Below are 13,420 nucleotides of genomic sequence, written 5' to 3' on the forward strand. Positions count from 1 at the left end.
GGTATTTCGTGTGTATAACATTGTCTTGTAGTGCTAAGGTTGAATGATTTGATCGATGATTTAAAATAGCATAAATAAAAGATTTCAGGGTATGATAATGTAGATTGTATAATAACATATCAATTAGTTCCATATATGTAAGCCTAGGTGTATTTTATTGGTCTTCACTTTTCAAATTTAAGGGAAATAAAAAAGTATTATATAGTTACGAGTCATTAGGCTAACGACAATTGTAAAATGTGTTGTTAAAATAAAGTAAATTACAATTTCAAGTAGGAAAGTAAAACATGAATATAAAGACATTAAATAAATACCTGCAAGCGTTACGATGGATTCTCTATTTTTCCAGGCTGCAAGATTTGTTTCCAAACTGTAGATGAAAACTTAACGGTGTGTGGTAAGTTTTAATTTAATGAATTTCACTTGCAAATAAATTGCACTTTTTTCCCCCCCCAACGCGTTTGTGGTTTTACTTTGAAGGCACGTCCTGTTACTTCCGTTTTAACTCTTGCAAACTTCCAGCTGACAGAGGCTCATCACAGGACAGTCCCATGGACTAATAAGCTTACTAAACCACATCATACAGGTAGACAGATTAAAACAGACCTTTTGGATAAGCTCTATTAATTTAACATATTCACCTGTCGACAAATGTTCTCCTTTAGGCTTTATTTAAACAAATACTGGCTAAATTATTGAGTTATTTAAAATGTGTGGATACATATTCAGTATTTTAACACTTCAATCATTATGTAAGCACATAGAACAATTCAATTTTCTGATTAAAGTCATAATTTTCAATTCTAGGAGGACATTTTTGAGCTGAGAAGAAATATTATTTATTATTATCATTATTTCTGCAAATGTTTAATCACTAAAAATGTCTAGAGTGACTATATAATGATAATGCGCCAATTTAGATAAATAAATCGTGTTTGGTTGATTTATTCCTGCGCCTGTGGACGTAAACAAAACACTTAATCACACCCTAATTATGAACTGTGTCAGATGGAGCTATGGCGCCCTCTGGTGGACACTGTGAGCAGTTACAGGTTGTCTATATCAACAGCTGTTATAACCATAAGGTTTAGAGCTCCCATTGGTGGCTGCCTGCTGCAAATCAATATACAGTTAATGATTTATGAATATACCAATAAAAGGAACATTTTCTTTGATATTTCAGTGAAATAAATTCCCTTAAAGTGACACTGGAGACACATACAAAACAGAAAACAAGCTTTAGTTATCTTTTAATTTGTGCAAATTATACGCATAAAATAAAGGCTATGTTTTTTAATTTTCTTTGCTTTGTTACTCTGCAAATGCAGTTTAAATTTCCACAAGAATACCTTCATTTATAAGTCTTTTTCTTCAGTGCATTAACCCCTACCTCCAAAATATTACTGTGCTCAAAATGGTTAGAAATTATCATCAGTCTTTATTTGTATATAGCGCCAAATCACAACAAACGTTATCTGAAGACGCTTTTACAAACAGAGCAGGTCCAGACCGTACTCTGTTTTATTATTAACAAAGACCCAACTTCAAGAGCAGAGCACTTTGCAGCATTTAGCAAGTTACAGTGGCAAGGACAAACTTCCTTTAAGAGGCAGAAACCTCCAGCAGGAGGGAGGTTGCTGAGACTGTGTTGGAGAGAGGGATAGAGGGAGATGAAGAGAGAGAGATGATAGTGGTGAGACAGAGAGTAGTAGTTGTATCAGCTGGAGAACGTCTCTGGCAGCGACTCAGAGGAACCTACGAGACAAGGGAGCTCAGGGACTCCAGAAAGGTCTATGGTTAGTAACTTTAATGGGACAGGGAGAGTTAAAGTAAGTGATGGAAAGTTACACCTCTTTTCATCAGGCTGACTTCATTTTATGATCATCAAACATGAATTAAAACCTTAAAAAATAAGTTAAAATATAAAGAAAATGTCAACAAAATGTAGGGAGACTGCTTTACTTTAAAGTTGCCCATCATGCACGATGTCTTTAAAACTTACACCTCTGAAGCTCAAAGGGAGGGCCGGGCTGCTGATACGAGAACATGCAAGACAACAGGATGTCACACTCACACTCTTATATGAAGTATTGTCTGTGAGTTATCAGTAACACATCAGTACCACAGGAATTTAGAGCGAGTCAACAAAGTTCATCATCTTTGTTGAGCTGTCTTTGGTTATTAGCTTCCTGTTCTGCTGGGTCAAGCTTCATGTTTCTGTTTGTTCCTAATATGCATATGAAGCGAGCACGTTTAAATTCTTTCTGTGTTTCTCAATGTATGCTGAGGTGTCGTGTGGTTGTGCGCACAAGCAGCATAAAACCCTCATGTGGTAGTTTTGGGGTTTTATTTTGAACTTTAGTTCTGCTTGTGGCCGGCAGAGTGTCTGTTCAAAGAGCGCAGACGAAGAAACGTCAGAGATTATTAAAAGTAGAGAGCACAGGCTTTGTCTCTGTCGTGGTAGTGGTCCCTGCTCCACCCCCCCTCCCTCTTTAACCGACACATTCCTTCTGCAGGGCTGACCCAGATCTCACATAATGTCACCCTCAGAGAGCCGACTAATATGTGGACAGCGCACAAACATGAAGATAGGATGTACGCTCTACCTCCCTGTTCCATGATGGAAGCGAGAGGAGAGCAGAGACAGGGATGCTGCACACTTTTCAAAATCAAATGAAGACTTTTTAAGATGTTTTGGACCCAAAAAGAGGAAAATGAATCCATGTTTTGCACAGAAGAACAAACAGAAATGTACAAAAGTGTGGAATATTTGTAAAACTGCATAAACATCCTAAATTTAAAGTGCATATCTTGCATGATTGCATCTGCACACACCTCCTCTTTGCGTCTAAAAGCAGCAGCCTCATATGAAAGTTTGCTTTTACATCTTAGCTAGAATTGAAGACTTTTTGGGACCTTCCAATTTCTGCGAATTTGTGCAGCCACATCCCGCCTACGCTTTCCACAACACTGTCTGTCTCCTCCTCCAAAAGCCAAATAACCTGTGGGACTCTTCCAGAGCATACTAAAGTTAGTTGAGGTGATTGATGAGTAAAAGTCGAACCTGAAACCAGAGGGCTGAAGAAGTTTCCACCAGATACCTCATGCTTACTGCACAGGATGCTGCTGATGTAAAAGAGAAACATTTCACCTCCCTGATTAAAACAGGAACCAGAATTTTGCCAACCTGAGCAGAAAGACGTGCTCAAGAGAGGAGAGAGTGGAGGTGAACGTGTTGAAGTTGTGGACTGAGTCATTATCTCACCTGCTCTGCTGCTCGTCAAACCTCTGAGAGAGGAAACGGGGGAATGTAGGCCATGCTCTTTTTTGCACAATGGGGAGGCGGTTGTGGTTTGGTGTTGGTGTGTGCCATCACATGTGAGACGGGGGGTAGGAGGGGGTGACACGACAGTTTCATCAGTCCTCTCAGTTTTTCTGTTTGCTGCGCTTTAACTTCCTCATTTGCCCGTATTTCCTCTTTCGTTTGCTGATGACAGCCTGACTGACTTCTCCGGGGCAAAGCTTCGAACTATTCTGAACTTCTAAACCACAAAAAGACAAAAAGAAAATATGCGTTTGATAAGTTAACATGAAGGCTGTCTTTATCCGGCATCGACTGGTTTTCAGTTTGTGAGGCTGGCTTTGGATTTGTCACGCCGGGCGGTGGAGCTTTTGCAGAACTGGTGAGCACAGCAGAAGTTACATACACTAAAATGTGATTATTCTAACAATGAATGAGCGTGATCATAAACTAACATAACTCCTGTCTTTCTTTATCTTCTTCATGTTTGTGTTTTAAATGTTTGTCTGTGTCTGAAAGAGGAGAACGACAGAAATGGTGTTCGTAGGCGTGACAGTGATGTATGTCTACATGCAGTAGTATACAAGCCGTGTGAGAGAGAGAGAGAGAGAGAGAGTGTGATGTCGGGGGACACCAACACCCTGTCCTGGAGGAGCATGTCTCCCACCAGCCAGTCAGAGTCCTCGGATCGGTCTCCCACGACGAACCTGCTCAGAGAAAACGTCTTCCCCGTTAAGATCATGAAGGTGTGCTTCCTCAGTAACAGCTCCAACCTGGGGAAGAACTTCAAGCTGGTCCGCTGTGAGGAGGGCTGGACCGTCAGGGTAAAACTGCTCCACCATACTCCACTTTGTAGTCAGCTTCTCTTCTCTGTGCTGTGCTGTGCTGGTCTCTGAGGAAGGGATAGAGAATAGGGATGCAGTCTAGTGAGGAAACCCAGGATGAGTTAAGGCAAGAGGCCTGTTTGTGCTAGATTTAACTCCTGCAGTGTTAGTCTGTACGCTCTACCTCCCCTACTCGCCTACCATAATCACTGAGTCACCAGCAGGTCGGTCTAATCTACTGTACTCTTCTGTAATACCTGTACCCAGGCTGTCATCAACGTGGTTCTGTCCAGCGGCTGCGTGGGTCCAGACATAACGTACAGTCTGTGTTACGGCCTCCTCCTCAAACACCTGAAGTCCTCAGAGGTGTACTGGCTCCACCCGAACCTGACCGTGTCTGAGCTCACACAGAGATACGAGCAGCAGCACCTGGAGGCTGAGTGGAGGTCAGTGCGTCAGTCTCTGTCTTGTTACAAGTCAGGCAGACGACGTCTCTGATTCTCGTCTATTAAAGAAACTGTTAACTGTCTTTGTCCAGGTACGATTTAAGGATCAGGTACATCCCGACAGACTTCATGGAGAAATTCAAAGACGACAGAACCACCATGCTCTACTTTTACCAGCAGGTTGGTCACATGTTGCGTACGAGGGCTTTTCTTTTCATCTTCTTACTAACTTAAAGATCTTGAACGAGTGTTAAGGATGAGGATTTGTTAGGGGTTTGTTATTTTGTGGTTGTGGTAAATGGAAGGTGTGTGTGTGTGTGTGTGTGTGTGTGTGTGTGTGTGTGTGTGTGTGTGTGTGTGTGTGTGTGTGTGTGTGTGTGTGTGTGTGTGTGTGTGTGTGTGTGTGTGTGTGTGTGTGTGTGTGTGTGTGTTTACCTGCTCAGGTACGAAGTGACTACATGCAGCAGTATGCCTCCAAAGTCAGTGACGGGATGGCTCTGCAGCTCGGCTGTCTGGAAATCAGGTACTGCAAAAACCACCTCATGCACGCTCCTGAAACAAAACCAAACTTCTGTTTGCGTGTGTTTTCGGTTCAAGAGCGCACGATTCAAGTCAGAAGATGTTTCTGTTCACTTGTTCTGTCTGCAGGAGATTCTACAAAGACATGAATCCAAACGGACTGGAGAAAAAGTCCAACTTTGAACTTTTAGAGTAAGTGGGAACCTTTTCTTTTGCATCAGGACTTTTGAGCCGTGGGAGGATAGCAAATGTTTTTTAAAAAGATACAATGTGATAAGATAATATAGGATAGTTACACCACGATACGGTACAATAAGACATGATACTATATTATACTATACAAGATGATAAGATGTGATGGTCTCATGATTGTGTCCTTCCTCTCCTCCATTAGGAAGGATGTGGGTCTGGAGCTGTTCTTCCCCAAAGAGCTGATCAACAGCATGAAGGTAAAGAGTCGACGTGTCATTCCTTCAGATTCAATCTGTCGTTGAAAGCGAAGATTTGAAGGATTGTTATTAACCTCTGTCTGATGTGTCAGCCGAAGCAGCTACGCCGTCTGATCCAGCAGACGTTTCAGGGGTACTCCACCCTGAAGCAGGACCAGTGCATGTCCAGGTTCTTCACCACGCTGGCTCAGTGCTACAGCTACACACAGGAGAGCTTCGCCTGCCAGCTGGTGGTGAGTAAAATGATCTGTGTTAGAAGGGACGAAATGAGACCCTGAAGAAAGATGCACTAGTAGAAGTTACTGGAAACTTTTAAAAGACCTTACTGAGTGTGAAAAGAGATGCCAAAGGGTACCCAAAAACATTCTTAACCACACAGTCAACAGGGAGGAAGGCTTGAAATGAATATGAGGGGGTTTCAAAGATCTAAAACTAAGCCAGAAAGTTATCACTCAGACTCTTAAAGGTTCATAGAAACAAAACTAATCTAATAATAACTAAGAAAGATGAAAAACATTCCTGAAAACGTGTACCTTGAAGCACTTTTAAGTATATTTCTCATGCTTCTGTCCCGTCTCTACAGCACAGCTGGAGTCTGACCATCGACCTCGTCATCAGCCCTGAAGGCATCAGTCAGCAAACGGAGAACTCCACCGTGAGTCCAGCTCTCTGTTCCTCTCAGCTCTTTGCTCTCCTGTCCACAACACATCAACACTTTTCATATTCATAAAACAAGAGATGACGAGGTATGATCGCACTTAGACAAAGACAAGTATCAGAGGGGAAACGGTTCAGGAAAGAAAAGAAGAGGTGAGAATGAAGTCAAGGTGCTGAATTAAAGACGACATATCTTGGTGAAGGAGACGTTTCTGGAATAACGTGCAAAAGTATTTAAGAGGAGGAAAGAGTTGAAGTTTTTATGTTTTTAAGACCCCTCTTTTATCTTCTTCTTATTCCTGTTTGTCTATTTTTTAGTATTGCATTTATTCTAGATGTGCAAAACATCCTCCTTCACTCAAGTTTGGTTATGCATGGCCCTCTCTCTCTCTCTCTCCTGCAGCCGGTCTGTCTGGCCTCCTTCTCTCAGGTCCAGAGCATCTCGTCCTCTGCGGACAGCGACGGCAGAGCTCTGCTCACCGTGCACATCGACGGAGCCAAACAGGTGACGCCTGACTCACTGAGTGATAACCTTAACCCTCTTTGGTGCATCCTATAATAAGAAACAGAGCTTATCAATGACAGGTTGTGGTTTAGCAGAGGGTGAAGTGTTAGAGTTATTACTCACTCACGTGCAGAAGTTCACTCATGCTGCTTTTCACACATTTTAAATTTAGTCCAGTGTCTCAGACGAAGCTGAATATGTTGTTTTTGTACCCTCAGCCTCTGTCTGTGAGCACATCCTCTCTGGCTATGGCAGAAAACATGGCCGACCTGATCGACGGCTACTGTCGGCTGGAGGCGAACTCGGAGAACTCGCTCATCATCCGGCCCAGCAAAGGTACGCTGGTATCAACCTGTAGGCGGCTCCTGATGAGCCTGAATGTGGCGACACAACAAAAACATGCAAACCTGCACGTTAATATCAAACTTCAATACCATAGGAGTGAAAATCTTAAGATATATTTGCTCCAAAAATGATCTGAAGGATCTGTGAGGACAGCAATATCAAGCAGGCTCTCTGACTCTAACTTTTGAACTATCCTTTTAAACTCTCAAACTATCCCTCTGTTCTCTCAGAGATGAATAACGTCAGTGTTTTCTTTCAGGGCAAAACACAAGAAATAAACTCCCTGAGATCCCAAACAGGTGAGTGTTATGACTCGTACACGCTGTGACGTTCAAACACGGACGTCTAAACAACATAAATGTGACTTATTCTGAAACTTTAAGAGTCTTTCTCTCTTCCAGTGGAGGCTCCAGAGCTCCTGTTAAAAGTTCCAGTGAGTTAAACACTGATTTACAACTTCCTGTTGCTTTCTGAGCAGAGCATCAGTCCACTAAAACAACATGTTATGAGGCTTTTTATCAATATGTAACAAAGCGTCAAAGTGTGGTAGTAACTTCATTGTGTTTCTGTCTCTTCAGATTCAGATATTTATGCAGAGATTCCAGAGGGCTCAGCAGACTCAGGAGGTGAGTGTTGGACTTAACATTTCTCCCATTGCATCTCTATTGTTCCCCAAAAAACAGGCAACTAAGTTTTAATCAAGCTGCAACCTCTGGTCTTAAAACATGAAGCCCATGCAGAAGTGTTTAAAACTGCAGTTCCTTGAGTGTCCACTAGAGGCTGGCTGCAGAAACACAGGAAACCACATACACAGCCATTCAAAAAAGACGATCTTTACTGCAGAATTAAACATTTTTACAGCCTGGTACAAAACACAGTTTTACGTTTAAACTTCAAGGTGTGACTAAAAATACTTACCGTAGCTTTAGTTCTTACAGGCTCAGGATTCACTTTCAGCCTCACGTCTGAAAAACAAAATAAAGAACTTTTTAACAACTAGAACTCGCAGAGAGAGAGCAAATCCTTTAAAACAAAAGTAAATGCAGAAACCTGAAACTGTCTCTGTGTTCTTGTTCCTGTGCTCTCAGAGAAGCACAGACTCTCCAGAGACGACGTCGTTTTGGGTCGGATCCTCGGCGAGGGATTCTTCGGAGAGGTTCACCAAGGAGTTTATAAAAGCCCCGTGAGTGTGTCATCCATCCTACACATCAACCTGAGGATCCAAACAGAGTGTTTAGTGTTAACTTGATGAAACGTGTGTGTGTTTTTTCAGACAGGGGAGAGGATCAGTGTGGCCATCAAAACCTGTAAGGACTTCTCAGCTGACGTGAAGGAGAAGTTTCTGAGTGAAGCCGGTGAGCTGCAGAGATTTGCTTCCTGTCAAACGTTAGCTGATGAGACTTGTTTTGTCCTGAAATGTTCAACGACACACTGAGAAGAGTTTCGTAAGTTTCGTCAGTCAGCAGGTTGCTGCAGGCGTCTTCCGGTTGCCAGGTTGTGGTTTGTGAAAATGTTCAGACTGTGGGCTGCAGACGCTTGAAACCAGAAGAGTGACCACTTTTGATTTTGAGAGAGCACTTTAATCTCACTCTTGACTCTGTGGGTGTAGATGCTTGTGCTCTTCCAAACCTTGTTAATCTGTAATGATAATAAGTGTGTTGACATTTTTTAATTCACCATAAACTGTTAGAATAAACTTTGAAGAGGTCTGAGAGCGACACAGACGGGAAAAGTCATGATAAAAGATCAAAAGTTGAATTTTTGAGAATGAAGTCCTGATTATGAGTCAAAAAACTCAAAATAATGCATCCTCTGACATGAGATAAATCATGTCTCTCTTATTTAATGACAAGGTGTTTTTCTGTCTGTCGCAGGCTTGATGAAAAACCTGGACCATCCCCACATCGTCTGTCTGATCGGGGTCATCGAAGTCGATCCGGTCTGGATCGTAATGGAGCTGTACGAACACGGAGAGGTGTGTGTGTTTTAAATCTTTGAACAGCTGATCCTCCAGTCTTCTCTTTTTACTCTGAGAGTGAGGTGAATGTTGTTGTCCTCCTCTGACAGCTGGGGAACTATCTGGTGGAGCAGCAGTACATCCTCACCACGTCAACGTTGATCCTGTACTGCGTTCAAATCTGCAAAGCTCTGGCGTACCTGGAGGGACTCAACATGGTGCACAGGTATCACCGCCTCCTGCATGAGCTGTAATAAAAGAACAGAAGAGGCTTTCTGCTCACTCTAGAGAAACTGAGCATCAAGCCTCTCTTCAGATTTACAGAAGCTCTATAAAATAAAGGTTTAATTTTGGAGTGTGTTTGGTCTTATCTGCTGCTCTCTGCCTGGTTTCTGTTCCCCTTGCAGAGACATCGCGGTACGAAACGTCCTGGTGGCGTCTCCTGAATGTGTGAAGCTTGGTGACTTCGGGCTGTCTCGCTACGTCGATGAACAAGAGTATTATAAAGGTGCACTTACACACTTGCAAACACATACACACACACACTTCAGAGTTGAAACACACCTACAACAGTTAGATTTGTGTGTTTTGTCTCTCCTCGTGTGCAGCTTCAGTTAGCCGATTACCGATCAAATGGATGGCACCCGAGTCCATCAACTTCAGACGCTTCACCACCGCCAGTGACGTCTGGATGTTCGGTAAGATACCCGTCTCTAATCACACACATTTACTTCTTTATGTGAATTTTGTTCAACTTTTACTTTCAAATGTGTGTGTGTGTGTGTGTCCGTCCAGGTGTGTGCGTGTGGGAGATCTTCTCGATGGCCCAGCAGCCGTTCTTCTGGCTGGAGAACGGTCAGGTGATCATCCAGCTGGAGTCCGGTATTCGACTCCCCAAACCCCAGCACTGCCCGCCCACCGTCTACTCGCTGCTTTCCAGCTGCTGGGCGTACCAGCCGGCCTCCAGACCCAGCTTCAGCCGGCTGGTATGCTCTCTCAGGTACACACATACACACCTGCAGAGTCACACGCCTCTTTTTTGGTTCCTCCTCAATCTGCATGATCAGGATTTTAAACTCAAATATTCTTTTTGAAGCTTTGCAGGCTCAGATGTTATTAATGATATGTGTGTGTATGTGTTACAGTGACATCCACAGGACGGAGCTGGGGCAAGAGACGGATGGGAGGCGAGACAGACCACGCTCCACCCAACCAGGGTTTGACCCAAACCACACAGAGCCTCCACCCAAGGTAACACACACGCACGCGCACACACACACATGTCAAGGCTTAGAAAGTTCCCAGTGTCCACCTTGGCGGATGTCAAATGTCACCTCCTCCTCCAGCTCGATCCTCAGACCTGACGTCCTCTCTTTCTCTCTGTCCTCAGCCGTCCAGGCTACAAGGGAACACTCTTCCTCGGGTCACAAACATCCAGGTAACGATTCAGAAACACCGTCATCTGCTTTAAAAAAAACATGCAACATGTTTCAAAATGACAGATTCAGGTTGTCAGTGACTAAACTTCCTGCGATGACGCAAACTCCAAAATTACATCAAGCACAACTTGGAAATGTGCCCTTGAGTCACCCAGCCGTCAGCTGCTGCTTGAGTCTTCAGGACAGAGTGTAAAACCACTGCATGACTCATATAAGCAACAACATGGATGGGAAGTGACCCGAGTGTGTGTGTGTGTGTGTGTCTGTGTGTCTGTGTGTCTGTGTGCAGAGGAAAAAGCAGGACAACAGGCCGGCGTGGGAGAGAGAGAGGGAGCATGTGGAGGACACGCTGCAGAGACAGAGACGAGAGATGCTCGTGGACAACCAGTGGTTAGAGCAGGAGGAGAGACAACTGGTGAGAGCACACACACACACGCGCACACACACACACACATACACACATCATATCCATCATGCACTGAGTGATTTCTCCTGTTTCCTGCAGGATCCCGCCGTGCGAGCAGACACAAACATCCAGGTGAGTGTCGTCTCCTGTGTTTGGACTGGAGACAAATTAAAGCTGCATGTTGCGCGTTTTCACCACTAGATGGCAGCGCTGCGTTACTACTGCAGGTCTTATTGAAGCATTACAGAGACCGTTGCAGAAAATCAATCACTAAACACATGTTTAATGGATTCTGTGCGTCTCTGAACGCCTACAGGATCATGCTTTTTTGTTTTTTGGCTTTTCTTTAAATCTTTCATGTCATATTTTAACGTTTAAAGGGAGTTTATAAACTCTTTATTACTTGTGAACACAGATTTAGTCCCTTAACTGCACAATTAAGAGATTAAGAAGCAACTTACTGATCCGTCACTTTCTCATCTTGACATTTATGCTCCATTGATGAGTCACATAACCTTCCACATGGCAGGAACGTTAAGTTAGCCCTGCAGCTTGACATTCCCGATCCATCCACGTCCATGTTAGCTCTCATCTTCCACCACAAACATCTAGAAGAAGAGAGAGAAAATACAGAGAGAGATGTTAGAGAGACGTCTCCTTTATGCATTAAGAGAAACAGTGATAATCTAAATCTTCGTCTTATGTTCCTCTCTGTGTTTCCTGCAGCCTCCTGAGAAGAGTCCAGAGAACGGTGAGTGCAGATTGATTTATTAACAGGGTTACACACAAAGATGAGGTGTAATCAACTTCTGCAAGACTTAAATGTGATAAAATGTTTAAAATATGAAAAAGTGTGAGATATTTCAGATGAAAAATTAATACTTTATACTCTTTTGAGCATAGAAGTTCATGCTGTTTGCAGGAAATGAGAATCCTCTGATTGTGCATCTTTCCTGTTTCTGTCAGGTCCTCCAGAGAAGCCTCCTGAGCCTCCTGCTGCGACACAGGTACACAGAAACACAGAAAATAAACAACATTAAAAAGAAAAGAGTCAAAATGGTAGATAAGAGCGAGTTTTGTTGTCATTGTAGCCTCGGCCCACAGCTGAGCTGGACCGCTCAGGTGATCAGGTGTACACCGGCGTCATGTCGATGGTCAAACAGGTGGTGCAGCTGAAGAATGACGTCAACGCGCTGCCGGCTTCAGAGTATCCGAACGCGGTCAAAGTACGTCTCTCAGGATTTGTGTGAAGATGCTTTCTTAACTTCTGATTTTAAAAGAGTTTCTCTTGACTCCTTCGCCTCCTTTCATCTCTCCCTCACTTCCTCCTCCTCCTCCCTCAGGCGGTGGGTATCATTCTGCGGACTCTGATTCAGAGTGTGGATGAGATCCTGCCCTCCCTGCACTGCTCTGTCACCACAGAGGTACGTCTCACTGCTTTCACCTCACATTGAAACCGCTTTACTCATGACCTCTGACCTCCGAACCTCCTCTGCGTCTCAGATTGAAGGCACGAAGAAGCTCCTGAACAAAGACCTGGGCGAGCTCATCAACAAGATGCGCCTGGCGCAGCAGAACTACGTCACGTCTCTGAAGGAGGAGTGTCAGCGCCAGATGTTGGCGGCCGCTCACACGCTCGCGCTCGACTCCAAGAACCTGCTGGATGCGGTCGACCAGGCTCGGGTCCGCGCCAACCTCGCCAAGCCCAGACCCGAGGCCCAGACTGCAGAGGATTCGGAGTAATGTGGAGAGGACAAAGGATCCTGCATGTTGGAAAAGACTGATTTAATGACGAGGACATGAAGGGAGGGCTGAGGGTGGACACGTCCTCAACCTGCTGCAAGAAAAGACGTTGAAATATTTTCATTTATTCTCCTCCAGCAAAATAAACATTAACGTGATGAAACAACAAATCAAACTCACACCACACAACAAACTTTATACTGTCTTCTCTTTTTGTATTCTGTGAAGTGTTTTTATCATTAAACAGAGAGACATGCTGCACTCTGAGTCCTTCGCTGTCTCTGCCAACAGATGACTTTTAAAGCAACAAGCTGGAAAATGTTACCTCAAACATCCAAACCTGTCAATTATTATTTTAAAATATGAAACAAAAATCACCTGGAAGGATGGGTGCAGATATCTAGTGTCAGATTTTAAAACGAGGGGCGACACGGTGGTGCAGAGGATGAGAATGCATGCTCATTAGATTATCAGGTGACTCTAGATTCTCTGTCGTTGTGAATGCATGAATGTTTGTCTCTAAATGTTTGCCCTGTGATGAACTGTCGACCCGTCTGCTTTGGAGGTCCTGGACTGAGGGGTTCTGTGTTAAAGGATAAAGACTTCCCCTTCAGGCTCGCTCCTCTCCTGATAAACTCGTGCATGTTCTTGCCAAAGGAAAGAGTCATAAGAGGAGCAACATGGCATGAGTATGACGCCTTTTGCACGATGCAGACAGAGAGAAGAGCGGAGAAGTACAGAACAGAGACTCGATGAAAAACTGGACTGAGGAGGAAGACGAAGTTGCAGATGTGTGCAGAGATTTAAAGGGATGGTTCCTGCTCAGGCG

The 13,420-nt window shown here is 43.8% G+C and overlaps 1 protein-coding gene across 1 annotated transcript; it reads left to right on the top strand.

The window, feature by feature from the left end:
* The first annotated feature begins 3,421 nt into the window (after nucleotides 1-3,421).
* Nucleotides 3,422-12,852, top strand: LOC117807973 (protein-tyrosine kinase 2-beta-like). The gene is made up of 30 exons (XM_034677319.1): nucleotides 3,422-3,683; nucleotides 3,821-4,125; nucleotides 4,393-4,571; nucleotides 4,664-4,751; nucleotides 5,015-5,094; nucleotides 5,220-5,282; nucleotides 5,485-5,539; nucleotides 5,632-5,772; nucleotides 6,123-6,194; nucleotides 6,600-6,701; nucleotides 6,920-7,037; nucleotides 7,306-7,345; nucleotides 7,448-7,479; nucleotides 7,625-7,672; nucleotides 8,135-8,229; nucleotides 8,320-8,401; nucleotides 8,921-9,021; nucleotides 9,114-9,229; nucleotides 9,411-9,511; nucleotides 9,612-9,701; nucleotides 9,799-10,003; nucleotides 10,149-10,254; nucleotides 10,394-10,441; nucleotides 10,732-10,857; nucleotides 10,948-10,980; nucleotides 11,575-11,599; nucleotides 11,815-11,855; nucleotides 11,940-12,074; nucleotides 12,192-12,272; nucleotides 12,352-12,852. The coding sequence occupies exons 2-30, from the start codon at nucleotides 3,922-3,924 to the stop codon at nucleotides 12,589-12,591; spliced, it is 2,847 nt and encodes a 948-aa protein (XP_034533210.1). The 5' UTR covers nucleotides 3,422-3,683; nucleotides 3,821-3,921; the 3' UTR covers nucleotides 12,592-12,852.
* The last annotated feature ends 568 nt before the right edge of the window (nucleotides 12,853-13,420 follow it).

The sequence above is a fragment of the Notolabrus celidotus genome, chromosome 24, assembly GCF_009762535.1.
Source record: "Notolabrus celidotus isolate fNotCel1 chromosome 24, fNotCel1.pri, whole genome shotgun sequence".
Lineage (NCBI taxonomy): Eukaryota > Metazoa > Chordata > Actinopteri > Labriformes > Labridae > Notolabrus > Notolabrus celidotus.